General features: G+C 34.6%; 1 protein-coding gene across 4 annotated transcripts in view; it reads left to right on the top strand.

Annotated features, from left to right (window-relative positions):
* The window catches only part of LOC143229526 (calpain-9-like), a 78295-nt gene that overhangs the window by 7822 nt on the left and 43050 nt on the right, over nucleotides 1-27423 (top strand). For 3 of the 4 annotated variants that reach the window (XM_076461989.1, XM_076461988.1, XM_076461990.1), the window contains exons 2-5: nucleotides 19189-19517; nucleotides 20336-20405; nucleotides 20987-21239; nucleotides 23324-23498. In XM_076461989.1, coding sequence (XP_076318104.1) covers nucleotides 19284-19517; nucleotides 20336-20405; nucleotides 20987-21239; nucleotides 23324-23498 — 732 coding nt within the window. In that variant the 5' untranslated portion in view covers nucleotides 19189-19283. Of the gene's footprint in view, nucleotides 1-11015; nucleotides 11111-19188; nucleotides 19518-20335; nucleotides 20406-20986; nucleotides 21240-23323; nucleotides 23499-27423 lie in introns of those variants that run through there. The other variant, XM_076461991.1, reaches the window with a different exon arrangement.

Raw genomic sequence — 27423 nt, 5'->3', positions numbered from 1 at the left:
ATTTCTGGTAATGTTGATGGTCTGTAAAGTTACATTCATATGTAATTGTTTTATATGCGCATGCGTGAATGTGTAAATATATGTATATATTCATTGAGTAACGTTTAACATTATTAAGAATCGAAACTTGTGAGTAAATTGTTATTCAGGCCTCAAGCAGAGTTTCACAACAAGTTATTCCACCCACTAGAAACCATGACTTTGATATTACATGTGCATATATTGAATCGTGAAGTTCCACACCCACCAGAGGGAGCATAGTCTTAGTTTCTTAACGTGAATGAAATGTGATAAAACATGTATATAAGCATAATTATTATTTCTGCTTTTCAGTGTTTACCAAAGTTAATAGTAACCAAGGTAATCAAAGCCTGTTTCATCACTACAGACGTGATATTGCATATTTTAAATGTTTCTAAACGGCAAAGGCACTTGCATTTTAAGAGATGATCCACGTTACATCTTCTAGAAACGGGTGTTTCCAAGGGGTAAAAGAAAAAAGGAACAGAGAAATTGGACGATTGTTCATTATAAGGAAGCACTACATCACGAGTAGGTAACATTCCACATTAGACTGCGGTTACCCTTTACACGACAGCACCCACCTATATCTAGTTAGTTACACCCCGTGTTTGTAAGCTAACTCCACTATTCTCATCCTTTGTAGCATTTATATTGGCTGCTTTATCTATACGAAGAGCAATAAGTGTGAGAGCGACGTTAGCAAGTCATCCAACTGTGTCTTTGTGATAACACATGTTCTGTTTAATCTGCGTTGGATGCTTTTGTGGTCAGAATTTACATTCGAAGAGCATATGATGTTTTTAGTGGTATTTCAAACAGAAAAGAACAAATTATTTTGTAGTAACATTGTAAAGCAGAAAAAACACAAACAGGGCTAATTCTCGAAATTCGTTTCTCTTACAAAATAAAAATTAATATGAGATTGAAAAAAAACAGGCTATTTGTGTTCACAGAACTGTCACGCTGTTCAAAACTAAAAAACGATTTCCCGGTATCGCCTAAAACTCGAAACTATTTAAAATACGAAATGCAACAGACAAATAAGAATAACAAAAAGGAATAGCCGAGAAATGAACAACACTGAGAATGTATCAAAGTAACAAAGATGAATAGTTTTTGAAGTAACGAAACTGCATAGTTATATTAGGAACAAAGATTATTTTTTTTTAAATAACAAAGATGGTTGATCATCCGAGGAACAAAGATGGATAGTTATCCAAAGATGAATGCTGGATTGTTATCTAAGGTACAAAGATAAGTAATTATAAAAGAAGCAAATGACAAACAAGAACTTGCAAACGAAATACATCCTGGCTGAGCAGTGGCAACCTGCAAATTAAAGCAGATACAATAAGTATAAATAAAAAGCAGTATATAAGCCTTTTAAATTTTAAAAACTTTCGATTTGTACTAGTCTTAAACATATTTGAGATATTGGATAATTTAACGTCTACCCAAGCATAGAGACTAACACCAGCAAATACATCGTAATAACTAAATAAACCGTTAATATTACCAGAGTGTTAACTATATCCCTTCCGATAATAAAGATTTTTTCTTCATTACATAATCAATAACTTAAAAATATAAGGACAAACTAATGCTTTATGAAATTACTTTTAATACTCGAAATAGAGGGACAAAGTACTTTCACATTAACTAAAAGGACACAACATGGCCAGGTGGTTAGGGCGCTCGACTCACAATCTGTGGGTCTATGATTGAATCTACATCACACCAAACATGCTCGCTATTTCAGCCGTGAGGACATTATAACGTACAGTCAATAATCCCGCTATTCGTTGGTAAAAAAGTAGCCCAAGAGTTGGCAGTTAGTGGTGATGACTCGCTGCCCTCCCTCTAGTCTTACACTTCTAAATTAGATATGGTTAGCGTAGATAGTCTCGTGTAGCTTTGCGCGAAATTCAAAAACAAACAATTAACTAAAAGTTATTGTTTCATATTCACAACAAAAGATCCTTTTCACTTAGTATCTTTCACTTTTCAAATAATAAACTTTTTATAAATATATTAACTACCAACTAACCACAAATGTTTTTTTCACTGCTGTCCCTTTTCCATTTAAGATAATCAAATTATTTGAACTATAGTAACTAAGCGATAAACATTTCTTTTACTCGACAACTTTTTTCTCTTCGGATAATTAAGTTATTGCAATTGAAGCAAGTAGAAACTCACACCATTTTCTTCCTCGAATAAACAAATTAGTTGAATTATACAAACGATGAATTTACACTAAGCAAAACAAAATAGTAAAAACAATAACAATTTAACCTGTAAATTCATTTACGTGTAAAGAAGTAATAATAATGTTTTAACCGAAACAAAACAAATGGAAGTAAAAACTGAATGGGTTCGTTAATGCGTAGGAAGATCATTATTTTTTTTATGGCAAAATAATTATTTTATACCTTCTGCGCATGTCCACTAAAGCTGTCTGATACATTCCCTGATTTTGGAACTTCTGACCGGAAGGAAGGCTATCACCAAGCACACCCTGCCACCCGACATTCACGCTAAGGGATCGACTGTAACTCTCATAATGCGCCCACAGATTGCTTTTTGAGGAATATTTTATGGTTTTGTATGGATTCTATACCGGGTTGACAAAAGGAGAAGGCTCTCAAATCCCGAAGTCTACCATAGGACCACATCTCGCCAACATGAATTAACTTGTATGTTTTATTGTTTGTGATACGTGGAAAAATATTTCTAATAAACTTTGGCATGTTACTGTCACTGTTTCATTTTTGTGTGTTTTTTTTTTTAATTTCGCGCAAAGATACACGACGGCTATCTGCGCTAGCCGTACCTAATTTAGCAGTGTAAGACTAGAGGGAAGGCAGCTAGTTATCACCACCCACCGCCAACTCTTAAGCTACTCTTTTACCAATGAATAGTGGGATTGACCGTCACATTATAACGCCCCCACGGCTGATAGGGCGAGCATGTGTGGTGCGACGGGAATGCGAACCCGCGACCCTCAGATTACGAGTCGCACGCCTCAACCCACCTGGCCATACCGGGCCGACAATGTTTCGTTGAAAGATAAGGATACTAAAGACCCATTTTGTTGAATATATAGAATAAACCACCGCGTTCCTTTCTTCTATATTATTCTGTTGAAAAATATTATTATCTGCTTGTTTGTTTTGAATTTCGCGCAAAGCTACACGAGAGCTATCTGCGCTAGCCATCCCTAAGTTAACAGTGTAAGGTTAGAGAGAAGGCAGCTAGTCATCCCATCCACCGCCAACTTTTGGGTTACTCTTTTACCAACGAATAGTAGAATTAACCGTCATATCACAATGTCCCCTACAGTTGAAAGGGTGTGGATATTGAAAGAAGAAATATAACTATTATTAGTCATAACATGAAAATTCGTGATGACGATGCATGTTTTCTCATTATTGGCTTTCAATCTACAGATATCTGAAACATCATAGATGAAAATGAAGAGTAGTTATTAATATTGATAAAGCACTTAATCTTCGTTATTTACTTTTAAAAACATAAATCATAGATCAGTAACAGGTTCACGTTGATATTTATTTCTATTGCACAACGTATGCTAATACCTAAGAAAAGGTTTTTAGAAAAACTCTAATATTAAGAAGAAACGTTCAGTTTTGTTGTTTGTTTTTAATCTGTCGAGTGTTCACAAATTATATTCAAAATTGCCAATCAAATCTTCTGCTTGTTCAGGTAAGTCAGGATTTTAAACCAAACGATTTCTTTACAAACAATAATTTTTAATGGAAATTTGTAGTTACAGATCAAACACTCCGTCTATTTCTTAAGGAGTGGTTCAAGGATGTTGACTAAATTCCTTGTTCTGTTACTATTGAAGTATTTAAGAATCGTTGGTCAAACGCTCTAACATCTCTAATAATAATAGATGGAGTTTATAGGCTTAACTTAGAAGGTTCTCTCCGTCCTCTTTTAGACTGCATAGATTGAGGTTGAATGGTAAACTTAGACATAATTTCTCCTAATCATTTAGATTGTATAGATCGAATTTCTATGGTTAACTTAGAGTATGACGTATATCTGTCTTGCAAAATTTTATTTCAGCGTCCATTTCCGCCTTTCTGTTCGGACAATATCATATATCAGGCTTAAAAAAATCTGTTGTAAACAACCAGAATAGCATGAACTGGCTTTTCAATTATCTTTATTTTATTAGCACCTTCCCAAACACAAACATTTCCATGATCTCGGCTAAGTCTTCATTTCGAAAATTTTTGGTATTCCTTGAGACACTACAATTGAAAGGTACTTTTTAATTTTAAAGTAGCAAGTACGTCTATATAATTCCTCTTAAAGAGTTTCTAAAAATAAGCTCTTCAGGTGAAATTTAAATTTTTACCTGTAGAAAACAGCAGAGTATGAAGCCAAATTTCACGCTTTCTAGATCCGGATCTGGTGGCAATGAACCATAATCCTAAATAAAGTAAATGTAACTTGAAATGGCAGAATTATTAAAGATTAATTACCGTACAAAAGAAACAACAAGAAAGCGTGAAGTAACTATTAATATTTTGTAGAATACAGAGATACACACATTTGCACCACGTGCATATCTTTGTATTTTCAACCACCTGTAAGAACATAACGCCATCATTACGAACACCGACATTACTAATTATTAAACAAACTTCAAGATATATAAGTTTTTTCCTTTGCTGACACAGACTATCACCGAAAGTTGAAAATAATTGACTTTGAATATGCAAATTTCAAGGTTCCTGCCTTTCTTAGGTCACCATAATAATCATTATATACATATTTATATGTATAAATGGCTTAAATGTTCTGTCTTTACCAATCTTACTAGTCATTGAACTTACAAATCCACTGTTTCATAGCTCTACCTTAACCGAATAATTGGTTTGGTTTCCTTTGAATTTTGCGCAAAGTTACACGAGGGCTATCTGCGCTAGCCTTCCATAATTTTGCAGTGTAAGACTAGAAGGAAGGCAGCTAGTCGTCATCATCCACCGCCAACTCTTTTACCAACGAATAGGAGGATTGACCGTAACATTATAACGTCCCCACGGGTGAAAGGGCGAGCATGTTTGGTGTGATGATGATTCGAAACCGCGACCCTTAGCTTACGAGTCGAGTGCCTTATCCGCCTGGCCATGCTGGGCCTTTAACCGAACAAACTTATAATTGAATCGATGAATTCAAAAGGGGCCCAAGTCCACAATTTTTCAAAATTGAGATATCATATGTTTAATGATCTTCAAGAGACAAGCTATCTGATTGTGTGCATAAAGGTCCCAAGTTCACAATAATGTATTGACTATTCACAGCATTTAAAATGCAATGAGTGCAAGAGGGCCCCAACTTCGGGACTTGGGCCTCTCTTGCATGGATTTAGCTTAATGCCGTAGGTGGCAGCACTAGTCATCCAGGATGGCAGCACCCATGCAGCATGAGTTTGATTCAGGTTATGAAGAGATTAGGCCAAAATGAAAGCGTAATGAACAAGAATGGGTCAGAAACAAGCAAAAAAGATTACGTGCTGAAGGCAAAGAATGATATGTTTGATTTCAAATCCCACCTTGATCAGTTTTATAACAAATCAGTCAAAATGGATGGAGAGAAGTACACAGTCAGCAAATACAAGGTATTCATATTCAGTGCAGATTTCAGAAATGGCATAGAGTTTTCCAAAAATATGTCTTCTCAGGTCACAACCAGATTCCGCCTTATAAAGCCCACGGTCAGGGTTGTTACATACATAGGAGCCACTCTACAGTGGGCAACTTGGTGTAAAGGCAGCAAAAGTAAAGGATGTTCAAAAATTGGCAAAATATCTTTCACCAGAGTCTCAGCAGTTCCTCAATAAGTTAACAGTTTGTGATACTAGGGGTGAAGACAAGTCTGACTTTGAAGATTAGCTACCATTAGAATGATGTACCTCATTGATAACCTGTCCCCTTTCAGAAAGAAAAACTCATTTTACTGACAGTTATCATGTATTAGAACAATACGAGTAGTTTGGATATAAACTGATCTCAAAAGTGTTAAAAATATGACAGAATAAGAAATAAAGATATCTTTAGATGAGAAATATGTGGTATGTCCATTCTCTTCAGATTTTATTCTCGTTTAATTCAAGAAGGGCCCAAGTGCAAAGACTTTAGTTTGCCAACCCTCTGAAATTATGAGAGTGAAGTGCTTCATATTATAGCATTTGTTAGCTATGAACTGGTGCTATATCTGGGTAAAGTACGAATCATTTGGCATAGCCTCCCTTTAAGATGTGCAATTAAGTTGATTTCCTGCAAAAGCATATTTCTTCGACTTGGGCCCCTTTTGAATTCACCGATTGAATTGAACTTGAAAATATTGACATACGTTTCATTTCTTACCGATGTCCGGCATGGCCAAGTGGGTTAAGGCGTTCGACTTGTAATCTGAGGGGCGCGGGTTCGAATACCCGTCGCACCAAACATGCTCGCCCTTTCAGCCGTGGAGGCGTATAATGTGACGGTCAATCCCACTATTCGATGGTAAAGGAGTAACTCAAAAGTTGGCGGTGAGTGGTTATGACTATCTGCCTTCCCTCTAGTCTTACACTGCTAATTAGCGACGGCTAGCCCAGATAGCCCGCGTGTAGCTTTGCGCGAAATTCAAAAACATACAAACAATCCCTTGTCGATTTTATTTTCACTGAATATATAAAAATATATATAATCTCATTCGTTTTTGCTTTTATCGATCAAACAAATCAAAAAGCTCAAAAATACATGACTTGTGTTTTCTTTACCGATCTTACCAGTCATTACACTTAAAGAAATGTGATTTCATTGTTTCATTTTTATTGTCTTTATTAATTAAATTGACAAATAATAAAAAACATACATTTTAACCTTCAGCATAGACGCTTTTGAATGATTATAATAATACTGAAAAATATAATTTCACATTTGTAGGCTCATACAGAAAATTATTTTAAACGCTAAAAACAGTAGCAGTTAAATTTCCAGTGAATTTTACTCTTAAATTTATAATGACAGTGGATATCATATATCATGATGATGAGAAACCCACTTGAAGTAAAAAATGTATCTCAGGACGGCTGGTATGGGTATAAAAACTTTTATTAAAATAACGCAGAGACCAACATTTCGACTTTCTTAGGTCATCTTGAGGTTAACAAAGAGAGAGTTGGCAAGTGACCGTTGCCAGACATGTCTCAGAGACGAGAGTATAAACTGGTACGGGATTGTAGGGAACGTTGCAGTTGGATGTTATGTTATTAATTAGTATAGGTATAAAGGTGTTGTTTTATATTGATTTAATTTTGGTTTTAGTTGCTGTATAAGTAGAGTTTCTTTGATTTTACGTTTGTTTATATTTGTTTCCATACTTAGTATCTGGTTGTTTTCTATTGTTATGTCGAGTTGATTTGATTTGCAGTGTTCAAGGGCCGGCATGGCCAAGCGCGTAAGGAGTGCGACTCGTAATCCTAGGGTCGCGGATTCGCGCCCGCGTCGCGCTAAACATGCTCGCCCTCCCAGCCGTGGGGGGCGTTATAATGTTACGGTCAATCCCACTATTCATTGGTAAAAGAGTAGCCCAAGAGTTGGCAGTGGGTGGTGATTACTAGCTGCCTTCCCTCTAGTCTTACACTGCTAAATTAGGGACGGCTAGCATAGATAGCCCTCGAGTAGCTTTGTGCAAAATTCCAAAACAAACAAACAAACAAACAAGCAGTGTTCAAAATCGTGTGAATGTGTTTCTTTTTGTGTTCTTTGTATCTGGTTTCCATTTTACTGCTTGTTTCTCTAATATAGAAGTCGTGGCAGTTGTTACATTGTATTTTATAAATAATGTTGGTGTTGTGTTTCTCAGTGTAGTTTTTACATAGTATGGGCTTTAGTTTTGTTCCTGGTTTTTGAATAAATTTGGTGTTTACTGGAATGTTGTATTTTGTTATAAGTTTTTCCAAATGTTGATTATTTTTTCGCTGAAGTCAGGAACATATGGTATGCAGCAGTATAAGGTTTTGTAGTTTATTGTATCTTGGGATTTATTGTTGTTTTTTTCTTGTTGCTCTAAGTGTGTGTATATAATTTTTTCCACGGTTTTTTGGAGGAAATTTGTTGATGTTGATGAAGTGTTGTTTTAGTTTGTTGATTTCATCATTAATTTTATCAGGTGAACATACTTTTGTGGCTGTGTTTATTTGGTTTCTTTATGTGTTGAGTTTTTGGTTTGTTTCATGTGCTGGATCCCAGGGAATGTATAATCCAGTATGGGTGATTTTTCTGTGAATTTCTGTTCTGAATTGCGTATTGGGTCTTGTAGTCTTGAGGTTGAGAAATGCTATTTGGTTAGTTTATTCCTGTTAATAGGTAAACTTAATTTTGGGGTGTATCGAGTTAACGTGGTTGAAAAAACTAAGTTTGTATTCTGTAGGTGCGAATCCAGCAATTGTATCATCAGCATACCTGTCCCTGTATAGTGGTGGGTATAAGACTGAATTTATCGCTTGAGATTCAGTCTGTGTCATAAAGTGTTGGCAAAAACTGGTGACACGGGATTCCCCATTTATTTGTAGGTAGGTTTGGTCACTGGACATAAAGTTAATTTTGGTGGTAGTGAATTTTATAAGGATTGCTAATTGGTTGCTGGGAATGTGTATCAATTGGTTGGGGTCTTGGATATAAAGTTCTAAAGCTATCTTGCAGGCTTCAGTGGTTGGGACTTCTGTGAAGAGTGAGATTACATCAAAACTGGCCATTAACGTTTTATGATGTAGCTGATTAAGAATAGATTTAAAGTTAAAAGAGTCTTTGAAAAAGGATCCGGCTGATATTACATATTTAGAAAGTGCCCACGCTACATATCTACTGAGGTTGTAGTTAAATGATTCATCGGCCAATATTATGGGTCGTAGTGGGCAATCGGGTTTGAGAGGTTTGTGGGTGCCGTATAGTTGTGGTGTGTGTGAGTCGGTCTTTCTTAGGTAAGAATAAAGATTTTCTGAGATTGTGTTGGATTTTTTTATTTGTAGTAGTATTTTCATCAATTGGTTTTCATGTGTTTTTGTTGGGTTTGTATGTATTAGTTTAAATTTTTTTGTATCTCATAAGATGTTCATTTTTTGAATGTATTCATTTGTGTTTATTATAACTATAGCATTGCCTTTATCTGCTTTTAGAATTTTGATGTTGTTTTCTCGTTTTAAGTCTTTTATAGAATCAATACCTTTTCGTGTGAGGTAGTTTTCTTTTCTGTAAAATTATGTTGATGGTTTTGCGTGAAAATTCTTCGAAAAACGTTGTTTAAGATACTGTTTTAAGATGTTTCGGGGAAATTGATGAAATTTATAAATACGCAACATTTCATTAAACACCAAATTTATTCAAAAACCAGGAACAAAACTAAAGACCATACTATGTAAAAACTACACTGAGAAACACAACACCAACATTATTTATAAAATACAATGTGATAACTGCCACGACTTCTATATTGGAGAAACAAGCAGAAAAATGGAAACCAGATTCAAAGAACACAAAGAGAAACACATTCACACGATTTTGAACACTGCAAATCAAATAAACACAACATAACCATAGAAAACACCCAGATATTAAGCAGGGAAACAAATATAACAAACATAAAATCAAAGAAGCTCTACTTATACAACTACTAAGATGAAAATTAAACCAATATAAAGGAACACTTTTATACCTATACTAATTAATAGCCTAACATATAACTGCACCGCCCCCTACAATTCCGTACCAATTTACACTCTCATCCCCAAGACATGTGCCCGGCAACAGTCAGTTGCAAACTCTCTCTTTGTTAACCTCAAGATGACGTCAGAAGGACGAAATGTTGATCTCTGCTTTATTTTAACAAAAGTTTTAATACCCATATAAGCCGTTCTGGGATACAGATATCATATCTAGCTTCTCACTGGCAGGAGTAGTATGTTAAAACAAGTTGTTCAAGTAATCAGGTGTTCCATGTAAACTTTAAAATTCAGAGCAGCTGCTGGTTATATGAATAGTTGATTTTATTTTTCAGTGGAAGAATTATAAAATCACCGAAAGATTACGCCTTATATGTAAAGACCAAAGAGCTAACTTGTCACTAAACTAACCGTTTCTGTAAAATTTTCAGTTTTTCTTTCGCTTTCATTTTTTAATTGCTTTCACGTTAAATAACTTCTGACGATTAAACACGAACTAAGGGAAATACCCAAAGTGATCATGTAAAAACATTAATGTGGCTCCGTCACGACGTGCTTTTGATTCTCATTAATTAACAGCTTTTAAAAATGCGTAATATGGGCGAAGTAACGTGTCTACAGGCTTAAAATGGACTTACGAACGGCTGAACTTTTTGGTTCAGTAGCTCAGAAAATGCTTTACTCGATTCTGCCGCAAGCGACTCTTGATCAATGTGCCTGTAAAATATGCTCGATTTTTTTATGTTATTTAGAATATTCTAACCATATCATGAGCCAATGTAATTATTTTGCTGTAACAGTGAAAACAATTGAAGTCAGTTTGTTTATACCGACCCACGTGTTTGAAGAAGATTTATTAAATAAGAAACATAGAATGTCGATACAGATTACACTTTAATTATCCCGAAATTGCCCTGTTATTATACATTGTTATGTAAAAGATGGTAAAGTAGGCTGATTTTTATTTTTTGATTTATTTTAGATATATTCTAATAGTCAAGAAAAAACAATTATTCATAAACAATTTGTCTTCCTTTCTGGTAAAATGGGAGAGAATACTCTAACAAATACGAGAAACAGGATGTTATTTTCTTCCCTTGAAATTACTCTTCGTCTGATTGAAAAAGAGTAGATTATATCACAGGACTAACAAGATTACAACACTCTTATGATTGATGTGATACAAGAAAAGGCTTGGCTCCACTAGATAGGGGGCTTATTCTGTGTATAATATTAGTTCCTTACCTCGCTGCAAAGTTTTATTCATTAGTTTCGTGTTGTCGTTGGTTTCAATCTTTTATTTTATTTTTTCCTGTGGGTGCCGCCCGCCCGACTGTTTTTGTAAGTGTATCGTTCATTCATTTCATAAGTTTTAAAAGTGAACAGAATACAGAATTTATAGATAATACTAGCTTAGTATATTTTGTTAAATGTGTAGCAGTTATGTTAATTGAAATGAGTAATGCACAACTTTTAAAGAAGCGCCGATAACCCGAGCACTATTAGAATTTAATATTTACTTTATTTATGATCTGAGTTTAGAATTACTGATATAGTTTTAATTCTAAGAGCCCATGAGTAAATGCAGAGGAGAAGATACATCTACCACTTAAAGTGCCAACGAGGCCTTTTACTTGATACCACATCTCGTGAGCTCAAGCGGGATGCATACCTCCATTGGCCCAGAGATATGTCAGCGGATTTACAACTCTAAAAACTGTTATAGGATACTCTTGGTGGGCAGAACACATATAGCTCATTGTGTAGCTTTGTGCTTAACTTGAAAACAAACAAACCGCGTGAGATACGATAAACATAGTAGTTGCCTAGGCGATATATATATGATCAGTTTTATGAACAACAATGTCAGGGTGCGAACCACATCAAACGAGTGAACTATAATTATTATCAATTTTACTCAAGCCATTAACTAACTAGATTTTGATTGTTAGAATTGATAACGCAACACCATTTACTTTAGTTACCATCAATTAGCTATTATTATTCAGTTAGTTATATTCACTATAATTATTATTATTATTGAGATTTTTAGCTGATCTATACTGGTGGTATGAATATATTTGGTAGCTCACCCTTAAAAACTCATTTAATACTACATTACTAGTCAATGTTTTTGTTTCAAGTAAAGTCAAGGATGTCCATTTTACATGTTTTAATTTACAAATATTATTTTTATTCAATATTTTGAGAAACGTCACGTAAATAAAAAATATATCACAGAGGCTGAAATAAACGAAAACGTTTAACATATAATTAATATGATATATATTTCCATTAATAAGTTATTAAACCATACACTATGGCAAAGAAATACTTAAATCAGCTTACTGAAGATGTAAAAGCTGTCTCGCTATGATTGTTCATTAAATGCATTAACCCTCAGATGAAGACAAACTATGAAAACGTATTTTGCATGTAATTATGTAACAAAGGAGAAATAACCTTTTTGCAATGTAATAAAGGTATGAAACTAATGTTTGTTTCATTATTCATCATACGTTTTACTTCACACTCCTTACATTTGTGAGATTCTCAGATAAATATATTTATTTGACTGGTTTATTTATGTTTCTACTGATATAAACCAGTATAAAACATGTGAAATTATCTCCAATGCTTCGGCCCGGCATGGCCAGGTAGGTTAAAACGTTTGACTCGTACTCTAAGAGGCGCACGTTCGAATCCCAGTCGCGCCAAACATGCTCGCCCTTTCAGCCGTGGAGGCGTTATAATATGAGGTCAATCTTACTATTCCTTGGTAAAAGAGTAGTCCAAGAGTTAGCGGTGGGTGGTGGTGACTAGCTGCCTTCTTCTAGTCTTACACTGCCAAATTAGGGACGGCCAGCGCAGATAGCTCTCGTGTAGCTTCGCGTGAAATTCAGAAACAAACAACCAACCTCCTATTCATCCATTATAACAACTTAAGGTCATTTATTTAACTGACAGGTCTCTCTTCTATCGTAATAACTTCGCATCCGTAATAACTTTCCAGATAAAAACCAAGTAAAATAAGAAGTATGTTCTTCCTCAGCTGTTTAAAACACAAAATAAGAAGTACGTTCTTCCTCAGCTGTTTACAACACAAAATAAGAAGTACGTTCTTCCTCAGCTGTTTACAACACAAAATAAGAAGTATGTTCTTCCATAGTTGTTAGCTATGGAAAATAAAAAATACGTTGTTTCTCAGTTATTAACAAGAAAAAATAAAAAGCATGTTATTCCACAATTGTTAACAACGGAATGTAACATGTACTAAAATCGCCATGTTCGGGTATATTTCGTGTTAGCTACAAAATACACGGACATTTTTCTCAACTATATTTCATGTACGTTACATATTATATGGCCGCTTCTTTCAGCCATGTTTAATGAAGGTTACACATCACATGTATACCTCCTTTAGCTATAGTTCATGTACACTGCACACTACATGGACGCCTCTTTCAGTTGTTCAGCTACATTTTATGTACATTACTCATACACGAGGAAATGTAGAGGCGTAAAATGTAGGAGTTGTAGGAGAAAGTATGAGCGATTAAATGAATAAAAGAAAGCTAAAACGTAAGTGATAATACGGTGGGAGGTAAGAAACCAAATAAAGTTAAATATAGAGAGCTGATTGTTGTATTAAAAGGAGTTTGAATGTACAAAAAGCAAGTAGTTAAACAACCTCAGTCGATATGAAGTTGCGGGGAGTGGCATGTATCTAAACTGTATTTTGACACTGTTTGGTGTTCGTATGGGTAGTGTGATGATATAAAAAATTATTTGCTTTCCGATACAAAATATGTATTTACTGTAATACCAAACATGTGTTTAAAGTTGTAATTTATATTTTCTAAAGGTTATTGTTTATAGTTACGCCCAAGGATACACAACTGTGTTCTACTCACCACGGGTATCAAAACCCGGCTTCTAGTGTTGTAAGTCCGCCATTGGAGGACATTCCTTCTACTTAACTGTATTTGAAAATAAAGGAGTATGTATTATCATGGAGTATCTTGGCTATTTGGAAAGACACGTACCCGCTGTTGGAAAGAACTATATATTAACATGGAATATCTTGTAAAAGGTAAAATGTCAGTAGTAAAAGCTATCCAAGTGTCCCAGACTATATCACATAATATAATCAAAAAGGATCTTCGTTTAAACAAAGAGTCAGAATACAAGTGTATACACTTTCTGCCAAGACATAATAGTACAGATGTCACATACGCTGAGCAGCTTGAGAGAAAAAAGGGTATTTATGCTTTTCCATACGAAGACATGCCGGTAAAGTATTCAGACGCAGTGCCTACAAATTTTGTGGTCAGTGTAATTGTACTGTTAAAACATCGCTGGGAAATTGTTGTATTTGTACACTACGTGACTTATGGAAAGCAAGCAGGTGAAGTAAATGGTATGGGTGGGCTTTAGAATTAAAGACACGAATATCCCTTTGCAATGAAACGAATGCATGCAGCAGGGCTATTGTCATAACATAGAATAAGATCGGACATGGCGACATGGGTTGTAACGACGTGTTGAATTTCCATAGTAATTTTTATATGATGTAATAGCTATGATGATTGATCTGAAGAGTGAAATGGGGTAACAAAAAGAGCGTAGAGACAAAAAAACTTGAAAAAATATTAAACAATGTAAAGAATAATTAAAATCAGATAAAATACTATAAATACATATAAATAGAGATTAAATAAAATAAAAGAATAGGGGTTCAAAATACAAAATAAATATAAAGCGAGAAGAAATAATGTTATGACAAATGACTAAAGTAAAAAAAATATTATAAAGTAATAGAACGAAAACAAGAAAATATGAGGAAAGAAAAACAACAAAATAAGAAATAAACAATAATAATACTGTTTCTTTGTTCACTTGAACGACACCTATTGTATAGAATATATCAGATGGCCTTGTTAGAGACTTCTTTGTTTGAGGCATAACTGTCATTACTTTGGAATTTCAGACCGGAAAGAAGGAAATCAGTCTTTTACGCCCACCACCTTAACCTTAATTGAATAACAGAATCTATTGCTACTGTTATATCGCATCCAATCAGAAACGTTAATAAATATACTGCACTAGAACAGACTGTTAAGTAAGAGAGGAAAAAGTGCATCATGTAAAAGGTACAAAACATAAGTTATGTTGAAACGTCTAAAAGAAGAGATAAACAGGAAAGTTACCAGTAATAACAGAAAATAAAAAAAAAAGAAATTCATAACGTCTTAATACAAAAAAAAAAGGTTTGTTTTCGGATATTCACGCAAAGATCCTTAAGTGCTATCTGGTCTAGCCGTCCCTAGCTTTAAATAGATAGACTAAGGTCGAAGCAGCTAGTCAACAGCATTCACTGACAACTCCTGGGTTACTCTTGCCAGAGCGAATAGTGTGAGTTGACATTCACACTTTTAACGCATCCACGGCCCAAAACTGTAGAGCATGTTTTTTTTATGCTTTTGTTGCTTTTCAGACGTGAAACTGGATCTGTGGATCGTTAGTCTGGTACGATAACAACTACGTCAAAGTCAGTCCGATGGAGACAAAAAAGTAAAAGCTACTAATTGGTTGGTTTGTTTTGAATTTCACACAAAGCTACACAAGGGCTGTCTGCGCTAGCCGTCCCTAATTTAGCAGTGTAAGACTAAACGGAAGGCAGCTAGCCATCACTACTCATCGCTAACTCTTTGGCTACTCTTTTACCAATGAATAGTAGAATTGGCCGTCACATTATAACGGCCCGGCATGGCCAGGTGGCTTAGGCGTTTAACTCGTAATCTGAAAGTCGCGGGTTCGAATCCCCGTCACATCAAACATGCTCTTTCAACCGTGGGTATGTTATAATATATGGTCAATCCCACTATTCATTGGTAAAAAGAGTTGCCCAAGAATTAGCGGTGGGTAGTGTTGGCTAGCTGCCTTCCATCTAGTCTTACACTACTAAACTAGGGATGACTAGCGCAGACAGCCCTCGTATAGCTTTGCACGATATTCAAAAACAAACGAAACAAACACCTTATAGTAGCCCTGCTACTAAAAATGGTGAGGCAGAAATTTGAACCTGCGACTCTCAAATTGCCAATCAAGCGTCCTACCCACCCGGCCCTCAGGGGTACTACTGACTAGGAAATATTTCAAAGTGAGAGAAAAGAACAAGGAAAAAAAATAAACAGAAGAAATAGGACATTTCAAAATAAAAGTAAAAACGAAAGAAGTGTGTGTGTGTGTGTTTTTCTCATAGTGAATCCACATCGGGCTATCTGCTGATCCCACCGAGGGTAATCGAACCCCTGATTTTAGCGTTGTAAATCTCTAGATGTACCGCTGTACTAGCGGGGGGGGGTAAAACGAAAGAAATTTTAGTAGCTGCAGCAGGATGTTAGTATAACATACTGTTTTTGGTTGTAGCAGGATGTTAGATTAACATAATGTTTTTGGCTGTAGTAGGATGTTAGTATAACATACTGTTTTTGGCTGTAGCAGGATGTTAATATAATATACTGTTTTTGGTTGTAGCAGGATGTTAGTATAACATACTGTTTTTGGCTGTAGCAGGATGTTAATATAATATACTGTTTTTGGTTGTAGCAGGATGTTAGTATAACATAATGTTTTTGGCTGAAGCAGGATGTTAGTATAACATACCATTCCATGACTTGCAGTCTTGCTCTTTAACCTTGTTTCAGTTAAAAAGTTTATGATTTTATTTTCGTATTCAGAAAACAACAACTAATTACTACTAAGTTATATAACCAACTCTTAAAACAGATAAAATGCATAGAACAGATGTCTTACGTCATAGTTTCAAACTGATTTTATAAACTTCCTTAATATGTTGTGTAAAAATATTGTGTATTACAGAATAGCCCTAGTTCGATAACTATCATAATAGCTATTACGATGTCATCGAACTATCTACGATAATTTGATTTGCTGATCAATCAGTTACCTTTGCGACTCACATGGTTAACTCATAACTCACAACGTGCAACACCGGTTTAAATAATGTTTAAAGACTTTCTAGGGGCATTGACTCCGATCACTATCGCCCTTCAAACTAATTTTCACAAGAGTTATTTTATACAATACTGTTAAATTTACATGACTGCATTGGTAGAAAGTTTTATCATTGGGTTGATTTTGTTAGGGGCGTTAACGCTATGTGGCATAGCAAATTTTAATTTCCTTTCGTTGGAAACAAGTCAAAGTTAAAGCAAACATTCCAAATTACTGCAACGCAATCTCATAAAAGCGTAACAAAGCCATAATAAAGCGGCAAGCAGGGATCTCTGTTTGTTTGTTTTGAAATTTCGCACAAAGCTACTCGAGGGCTATCTGTGCTAGCCGTCCCTAATTTAGCAGTGGACTAAGACTAGAGGGAAGGCAGCTAGTCATCACCACCCACCGCCAACTTTTGGACTACTCTTTTACCAACGAATAGTGGGATTGACCGTCACATTATAACGCCCCCACGGCTGGGAGGGCGAGAATGTTTAGCGCGACGTGGGCGCGAACCCGCGACCCTCGGATTACGAGTCGCACGCCTTACGCGCTAGGCCATGCCGGGCCCCAATACTCGCAGCTTTAAAAAAGTACTATGAGGTAGTTTTTTAACTGTTAACGTAATTTAGAAACACTCACATACAACGAATCGTAGAGAACGTGTAGTTTCAAATGCTATTCAATATTTCACTTCGAATGATCAACACGATCTCATTTGAGGCGAGAATACCAAAAGGTACTTCACTTAACATGACCATATTTTATTAAATACGTTAGTATTGATAGCCCTCTTGTAGCTTTGCACGAAATTCAAAAACAAGCACATTATAATAGCTCTGTTTAAATTTAGAATTATGGGCTAAGAGGATAAGTGATGTTAAAATGATTTAAGTTTTTTCTTCGGTTTCTAAGAAACTAAAACGATTCTCACGAGTCATGGATTGATTTTCGCTCACAAGGAACTCAGCCCTGGTCGTTTTGTTACCTGACGTTTATATCTATGTGTCTTATAGTTTATATAAGCTGCACCTGGACTAGTTTTGAGGCGTATTGATTAACTGTCGTTCATTCTAACCGAAAGCCATAAAGGTATAAATCCAACCTATTCCTTTACACAGAAGCTGATGTCGAAATACAATAGAAGATTCCGAACGTGTTACAACTATCAGCTTAATGTTACTCTCAAGTTAGGTTTCGTTACTCATCATTTTTATCTGAAGAATTTACCTTTTGTAATTGTGACTCTATGAATATTTGAGTTGTTTTATTCTTAGAAGTAGATTTGAAAGTCGTAAACAGTTTCAGGTATCTATGTTTTGATGACCACAACCATTAACTGTTTCCAGTACGTAAACTGTTTTTGTCCTGTCATGACAACACTTAATTATCAGACATTTTCTGTGAAGTTTCTGGTCTGTTTGTGTTTTCTAATGTTACGTTTTTTGCCCTCGTGGATAGATACAAAGAATCAATTTTGCGATATAGATGTTATCACTGAATAATCTGTTAATTCGTATTTTAATTTCGGTATTAACTTGATACAAACACTTTAAACCGTGCAAAATAAACCACTGTGCTCATAAATAGTTACCTTTAAAGTCTAAACTAACAACCAATCACCATGGTGAGTTGTTTAACAATATATATATATTAAGTAAGCGAACTGGTCGTACAGTACATACATAGCTGTTCAACAATATTTATAACAAGTGACCGAACAACTAGTCTCGTAATCCATAAACATTCTACGGAAAGTTGTTTATCAACTGGATACTATTCTAAACCAATGCTGCATATTTAATACGACCAATCAGCTTGCTATTTTGTACGTCCTAGAGTTTCCAGAAAGTAAAGTTACAATCAAAATGACGGTTGTTAAATAACAAATTGAAAAGTTTGGAGGTGATAATGTTCGAAACCTTTGCGATTGGCTGAAAAATTCTATTCATACATTGCTACAGAAAACATACCAAGTTTTTAATACTATTCTTGTAAATACCTTTAACCTGTCTTCCAGCATTTGGTCATTTTCTAACATGATAAATTCATTAACATTAGCGAAACAAGGACGAGCTGTTATTATGCTATTACGGTTTTTAAAACATTTGGAAGTTTAATTCATAAGACTATACTGCAGCAAATCCTTCCAACTTTAAAATACTTTTACCATACCGGTTTCTATGTTTTAACACCATGTTGTCTGTTTTCATTCAAAATGTACACAATTTTGGATACAAGAACATACCTGTAGAATAACAGAACATTCTTTATAGAAAGTAAATGCTTATTGATATATATTTAACGGAAAACATTAAGCTACAAATTATGTGGATGTATACTGTTTCGTTTGGTTTCTGTGAATGAACTAGTAAAATCATGTATTTACTTTCTAGGATCTGTGAAGTTCATCAAAGTGAGGCGTCCACGCATAACTTATAGGGGTGGTGGGCTTGACCCCTCACCCTTTGGGAAACAGACAATCGCCAACATGGGTCAGACATTTGGGGATAAAGCCGAGAAATCCGATTCGATAATCATCTCCCAGAAGAGGTTTAAGAACACCGACGCCCTGGGGACCGGTTGCTATGACTACCACTACTTCAGGCAGCTCTGTCGGGAGCAAGGACGCCTGTTCGAAGATTCTGACTTTCTTCCAACTAACAAAATTCTTTTCGGCAAGAATAAAGCCTCGTCCACTCTGATAACATGGATGAGGCCTTATGTGAGTGCTGAGTAAAAAAAAAAAAAAACACCTTTAATATTTATAACTGATACGAAACGAGTGCGTCTGTTTCCTGACCGTTGTCGATGGATAATTACAATTCGCCAACAGATTCTAGAAAAACGTTAACATTCAGATAAGTTAGGAACTTAAAATATAATTCCATAAAGAAATAAATATACATTAAATATGTTAAATAGCTTATATCATTTATATTAGCAGTAAATTATTACTCTGAACTGTTAACTTTTATAAATATAAAAATAGGGAATATATATGCTAGTCAAAACTTTGATTTCTACATGTTTGTGACGTTGCATTTGCAGGTGCCATACTGGTACATTGTTTCATTGGTTAGACAACAGCTAATCATAGTCTTAACAACCAAATGTGACTGTACTCTGGTACGACTTGTTTTAATACAATAGAAAGGGATCAACTACACAATATTTATATTTTATACTAATTTTATAACTGCTTACATAATCACTTCCATTAGTGAATATGTGTATCTTTGTGTTAATTTCTAAATAAAAGTGCTGTATGTTTTCTGATCAATACTGTTTTGTTATTGTCCCTCTTTTGAAACAAAACGAAGCGTCTTACAAGCAATGTGTTTGTTAAAGAACAGTAAAAACGTCGTACCTCTTATGAACTACTGCAATGTTTAGAATGATTACTTCTTTTAGTATTTGAGACCAATTAATCTAATTCATGTGAAATAACTTAGAATAATCGTAAGTTGATTTTCTAATAGTAAACTTGATTACACTCAAAATATGTTTTTGTTAAAATAAATATTTTTGTTGAACTTTTAGGAAATCTGTACAAGGCCTAAGTTTGTGTCTGATGATGGAACACGATGTGATATTGAACAAGGAGATTTTGGTAATTAATGTGTTTTACTTTCATGCTCTATAATAAAGCTGTTTAGAACACCGTATTATTTTACTTTCTCTAATATCTCCGGATGCAATTCAATGCCTACACTTTCTTTACTAAGTATCATAAAAACTAACGTACCTGATGACTCGCGCATTCACACCTTTCAATCTGTAATATTCCACTTTATTACTATCTCCACTGAATAACATAAAATTAAAGTTTGGAAAATCTCTTAAAGCGTTTACATAGTTATTAATATCTCTTTATCTGTATGCATCATCGAAACGTATAAATATTTGTGGGCGTACACGATGTAGGTTTTATTGTCTTAGCTTGTCCTAAAGTATGTCAAACAGTGTTATAATTTGTTAGTTTATTATCACAATTTATTTCAGAAATCTTCATTACGATGTCATTTATGTTATCAACAAACTTTACAAAGAGTGTATTAAGAGGGTTGAAAAAATTAATATTTTTATATATCTTTTACAGTTAGTTTTATTGTTTGTTTCACGTAAACTTTTAAGACGTTTATGCTTTATTTTTAATCTATGATTTTTATTGCTTCTTTTTGTTTGTTTCAGGCGACAACTGTCTACTTGCTGCCATATCATGTCTCACGTTGACTCCCAAGTTCCTTGACCGAGTAGTACCCTCGGATCAAAGCTTTGGACCAGGATACTGCGGCATCTTCCGCTTCCGATTTTGGAAGTTTGGAGAATGGGTAGAAATAATAGTAGATGATCGACTTCCAACCTACAGAGGGCGCCTTAGCTATTTGCATTCAGCTGATCCTACGGAGTTTTGGGTAGCTTTACTAGAAAAAGCATATGCAAAGTAAGAATATTACACTTGTTTTGTTTGGTAAAAAATTCAGGGTGAGTTCAAGTTGGTTGACAAGCAAGTAAACAATATTTGATTGGTTTAAAAAAGAAGTAGGACCACAATTAAAAACTTGTGACAGTCAGATACTAATAAATGGCGTATGTTATCACATAAGTTTAATAAGCAGTATGTATTATTACTGTAATGTTTCGAATGTGTTTTAAACGCTAACATGCTACTATCTTCAGAGAGAAGTCCTAAAAAGTACTATGTGATGCAAAAGGGGCGAACTTTGGTTCTGGGCCTTCTTATAATCAAATATAACGTGTTCTCCTCATTCGAATGTATACGTATTATTGGATGTTGTCTTTTTAAGAGGTATATGAATTCTTGTATTTTGCCTGCTATGTTATATGATCAAGACATATAATCCAAAACCTAGCTCGATCTTCAAGCATCTATTTTATAGAGCGTTATTTTCGAAATGTTCCATGTAAAGGTTACGAAGGTTTGATGATAGAGGTTCGTTTAAAATTCATGAACTATCTGAACAGACAATCTTCATCGATTTAGTAGAAGAAGGTGAGAACAAATTATCATTCCTGAAAGTAATGGTATCCGACATATATATTTCATATGTTACAGATGTTTACACAAAGCCAGCAGATACAGATAAATACCTCGAATATAAATCGAAACCACTTTAACAGCGTAAACTGACGCTTCATAGACTAGCTAGCCTCCAAAATGGACAGTATTTATAATACAGATTATGTCAATAAAAAGAGATAATAACAAATGACTACAGCCATCCTTCAAAATATTTACCTCAAAATTTGACAAAGAAAATAAAGTAGACGGACGCCAAGAATAAGCTAGAAGGAAAAAAACAACAGACATACAGCAATTTTACTCTATGCTAGAGGTCGCTCTGAAAATAAATGAAGGCTATGTATCGAACGAGAAAATACAGTATGATCAATGTTAGTACAAAATAAGAACAAAAAAGCCGTTTTTAACATCTCTTTCTAAAAGTGTAATCCAATATATAAATCTAGACACCAGCAAAAGTCAGAATTCAAAAACATGCTAGAAATATAACACTCTGTAATACTAGGCTCGGCATGGCCAGGTGGTTGAGGCGCTCGACTCGTAATCTGAGGGTCGCGAGTCCGAATCCCCGTCACACCAAACATGCTCGTCCTTTCAGCCGTGGGGGCGTTATAAGGTTACGGTCACTCCCACTATTCGTTGGTAAAAGAGTAGCCCAAGAGGTGGCGGCGAATGGTGATGACTAGCTGCCCATCCTCTTCTTACACTGCTAAATTAGGGACGGCTAGCGTAGATAGCCCTTGTGTAGCTTTGCGCAAAATTCAACAAACAAACAAACAAACTGTAATACTTCCTTGTTCGACGCGGCTTTTTCTTTCTTGCATTTAATTCTATCTTACTGCAAGTTCTGCACTACTTTTTAATCGTTTGTGGAATCTCATTTATTTTAACGGAAAATTTGATTCATTGATTGCATAATCAGTTTATTTCATCTGTGGAATCTTGTTTATTTTAACGGAAAATTTGATTCATTGATTGCATAATCAGTTTATTTCATCTTATTCTCAACTCTACACAACTTTTGTATTCATGTTTTACATATTCTATTTCATCCCAAGTTACTACTCGTCATAAGGAACTCTTTCTTTATTGTTTTTATGTTCCGTTTCTATCCAACGTAGTCCTGATACTGTACAACCTTCTTCCCCTGAGTTTATCCGACTTTCAACAACAACAACAACAACAAAAAACGAGGAAAGATTTTCGAAATGGTTCTCATTATTTTCATTTCCCAAGGGGTTTCTACACAAGTTAATGGTTCACACAATATGATAATAAGACACACGTACAGAAATATATCACTTTAATTAGAATTGTTAAGTTTGAGTAGTAAAACGACCAGTATAATCAAAGTAAAGGTATCTTACCCAACCGAAACGTAAAATAATGGCTATATTTGGATTGAAGCATAAAATAATGGCTATATTTGGATTGAAACGGGAAGTTATTGTCCTAAACCTGCTAGCTATGTTGTTTACATTTAGGTTCCACGGAAGCTACGAACACTTACAGAAGGGTCAGACAGGAAAAGTACTGCAAGATCTCACTGGAGGAATTGCTCAAAGTTTCCAGTTGGTTGAACACAACCAACACGTCGTCTACCAGATGGTCAACAGTTCTGTTCCGCGCTCTACGTTGTTGGCTGTGTCTATTCAAACAGTACGTGTGTTTTTAAGTTTACAAGATAGAACATCTGCCATCTTTTATTGCTTCGTAAAACAATAATTAGTATAATTTCGATCTGTTTTCGTTCCTTATTGCTAAATAATTTTTATTAAATGCATTTTTGTTCATGTCAGCAAAATACAACAATAAAAAAAAGGTGATTCAATAAGATGGAAATGAGTAGTGATGTTTGCATTACATCACCAATCGTAATCTGTTTATGTGTTAACTGTATAATGTTTTTTGCATATTGTATGACGTTTACTGGACGTATTGAAGCACATTACCATCCACAAATACACCGTGGATCAGCGGTAGGTCTAAAGTTTTACTGCTAAGAACCAGGCTTCATTACTCGTGATGGGCACAGCACAAATAGCCATTTGTATAGCTCAGTGCTTAAATGAAAATAAATAAACAAACAAAATTAATCACTGGAACCATCGAACTTTCATATTTTGTATTTTTAAAGGGAACTTATATTAGATGTGCTAAGTATAATATACCTTATGTTTTGTCCCAAACGTTTCTTAGTGTTTTAACGGTAGGTTTGGAGGTTTATGAGTCTATAAATTAAGTTTCGATACCTATTGTAGGCAGACCATAGATAGCTCATTGTGTAGCTTTACACTTAGCAACAACCAAACAACTAGTCTTGTCTTCCTTTTCCAGTGGCTCAGCAGTAAATCTGCATGTTTACGACACTAAAAATCAGGTTTCTATACCCGTTTTGTACAGAGCACAGATATCTTATTGTGCAGCTTTGTGATAAACAAATATACCTCATATTTTGATCTTTAAATGATTTTGTTCTTAGTTACTATAAAAAACGTTCCAAAAACTCATTGTAATATTTAATCTTATGAACACAAATGCTAGGAATCCAAATAAATAAAACTAGTTAAGAACAGTGATAATACTTCCTATTAATATTTCAAGATATAAGTTAGTGCTGCTAAAATAAATTATTGTTATTAAGGTATTCTAATGAGAAAGTTATATTAGGCTATTTATATTGCAATAACTTAAACTACGAGAAAAACTGTTATTATAAGTACTAACCGATTATCCGTGGCGGCAGTGCACTAGATTCGCATGTGACATATTCATGACGTCATATCTGCACCCTGAAAATGGAGAAAAATAAAGTTCTTCGTGAAGGAAAACACGAAAATCGTGACCCAGTATTGCATATCTACATGCGCAAAGGATAAGCGTTTCGCGAAGTTGGAAGTTGCACATCGCGTAGTAAAAACGTTTTTCCAGTATCATATAAGTAAGAGTTCTATTACAGTATGATACATTTTGTCACTTTTACATAAATTTGACGAATGCAAAACTTGTAATGGCTTTCATTTTAACATCGTTAATGGCTTGATAAAATGCTTTGAAATAAGTAATTAAATGCGAAAAGTAAACATAATAAACTAAACTTTTATATTTTTATTTGTACAATTTTCCAAACATTTACCACAGGGCTCTGTATTCAGATCAAAGTTCTATTAGAATGTGTCTAACGTTGAACGTAGCTGATTTTCAAAGCTTCAGTTCATGATTTGTCCACCCGTTACACCTAATATGTATGTGTTATGTAAAAGATTTCAGCAAGTTGCCTAATTCACATGTAAATTTCAAGATGTTGTAAACTGTTTTTGTCTTTTCTGTTAATTGGCTTTACGTGATGACACAAAATTTTAGAATGTTCTTGCAAAGCTTAAGGTTGAACATAGTTTTAAGTAAACCTAATTCTCATGCAGAATTTTTTCGGCTTTGAGCAGAGTTCCAAATGATTTGTTTCAGGATTATTTCAACCAGTTATGATAGAAAACTGAGGATTAAAGAGATACTGATAATAAGCGAAAATAATCCTGAATTAACTGAAATCACTGCAACTAAACTACTTCTGGAACTTTAACTTGATGTGAGGATACGACATTGAACTCGAACTCTTAATATTCTTATTGTATAGAATGAGTAAACATTAGAAAGTGCATGTTGACAGTACACGTCAGTCTATAGGTTAATGTGTCACATTCTCTTTAACGTGTATTGAAGAACTTTGCTAACTTCATATTTTGTATTTTTTAGTTATAGTTACTTACAATACTACTAAATAACATACTTCAAACATACCGCTGTTGTGAACGTGCTTTATAGTCACCACAAGACAGGTGAAGTAAAGAAAAGGTATCATTGACTACTATTCAGTTCTTCACATTATATAGCCGCACAATAAAAGATATAATAAATAAATTTAGTGTTCTGAATTAGACTTCGATATTAAACTATTTTTGGAATAATATGTAACGTAAGTATTTGTTGTAAGTATACATAGAATATCACAGAATTCTTACCATCAATTTTGATGTTTTGATCAGAAACGTTTTAAACACTTCAAACCATTTGATGAAATTTTCATGGGGTCATCTGTACTGATCAACTTTAAGTATACAAATTTATAAGCTATTTGTTTGTTGTTTGAATGTATTACTTTGGAAACCAACAGTCTGAGGAGCCCGTGGGTACAACACACAGAGGTTAAACAAGCCACTCGCTGCGATCAATTTTTGTTTTTGTAGAGTTTAATCAAGGTTTTTCGTGCCGCATTGAACCCTTATTAATTCTAAGTATGAACTTTGTTAATACGGAGCACTCATTTACAAAACAAAGAAAGAATTGTTGTTTAGAGGAGAATCTGGTTGCTAGGTTGCCACATGACCCTCTCCTCGACATGAAATTCTAAACTCATTCCATAAAGTTGCTTTTATTTGGCCATTCAAATAGGTGTATGAACTGCAGTCTAAGCCATTCCAAGCTAATGACTAATCCTTTTCACTGATCTTATTCGTGAAATGTTTGAACACTAAGCTGTTAACCATCATGGTAATGTAAGACCTTATTCTACATCCTATTATGAAGATCACTTTGGGGAATACATACTGCGAACAATCAGAGTTTAAAATTCGGTTTAATGGTTGTAGTTGTCAGTAACCAGGAAAGAAGTTTGAAATATTATAGGAGAATGGAATATACAAACCAGAGCTACTTCAGCAATGATTGGTAGCATACAATTTGGAGGAAACCTTAGTACAGCTTAGAGCCTTCCCAAAGCTGACTGAATGAAAAACAACTAAATGAATTTAAACACACCCATAGCTAAGTTGCAATGCCGATAAATTTCAGCAGGAAACATAGAATGAGTAAAATTTAAAACCCAAAATCATCAATTTGGAAAATGTTTGGACACATGTGCAGTTGCCTGGAAGATCAATGTTTTACAGACTTGATTAATAATGTGTTCATATTTGTAACATTTTACTTTGTAAAACCGGGACATGGACATCACTTAACACTGAAACCTTAGTTAGTAGTCGAACAGGGAGTTGAAAACAGACTTTTGCCTTCTCTGTCACAATCTGATAGTAGTGAAAGCAAATAGATCAGCCAGTCAGCCCTCAAGCTATTTTATTTAGATATTAAAAAAAATTATTATCGAATTTCGGTGTCAAAAGGCATGTTTATAATATGATCTTGGAATATTATATTCATTTCGAATTTTAGGTATAATGAAATATATCTATGTTGCATGCCATCCTCCCAAACTTTTATTGAATCTGATATTACCAAGCTGGTAAATGTTGTTCACAATTTAACTTTTAATTAGTTTACAAAATAAAATTAAGGGTAAATAGCTGAATATATCTTTTTTCTTATATTTTATTTTAGTGCAGGTGGCTGCACTTAGTTTCATATTCTAGACGAACTGGATGTGATCCACTACCTACGTTTCAAGACTTAAGTTCAAGCATTTCCTAGCGATAGGGGAATGTATCTTTCTTCATATAATTTATTTTAGTGCAGGTGGCTGCATTTAGTTGCATGTTCTGTACAAACTGGATGTGTTCCATTTTCTCTCATA

Source organism: Tachypleus tridentatus, chromosome 10 (genome assembly GCF_004210375.1).
Source record: "Tachypleus tridentatus isolate NWPU-2018 chromosome 10, ASM421037v1, whole genome shotgun sequence".
Taxonomy (NCBI): Eukaryota; Metazoa; Arthropoda; class Merostomata; order Xiphosura; family Limulidae; genus Tachypleus; species Tachypleus tridentatus.
The sequence above is the reverse complement of the archived record's forward strand: the minus strand, read 5'-3'. Positions and strand labels throughout refer to the sequence as shown.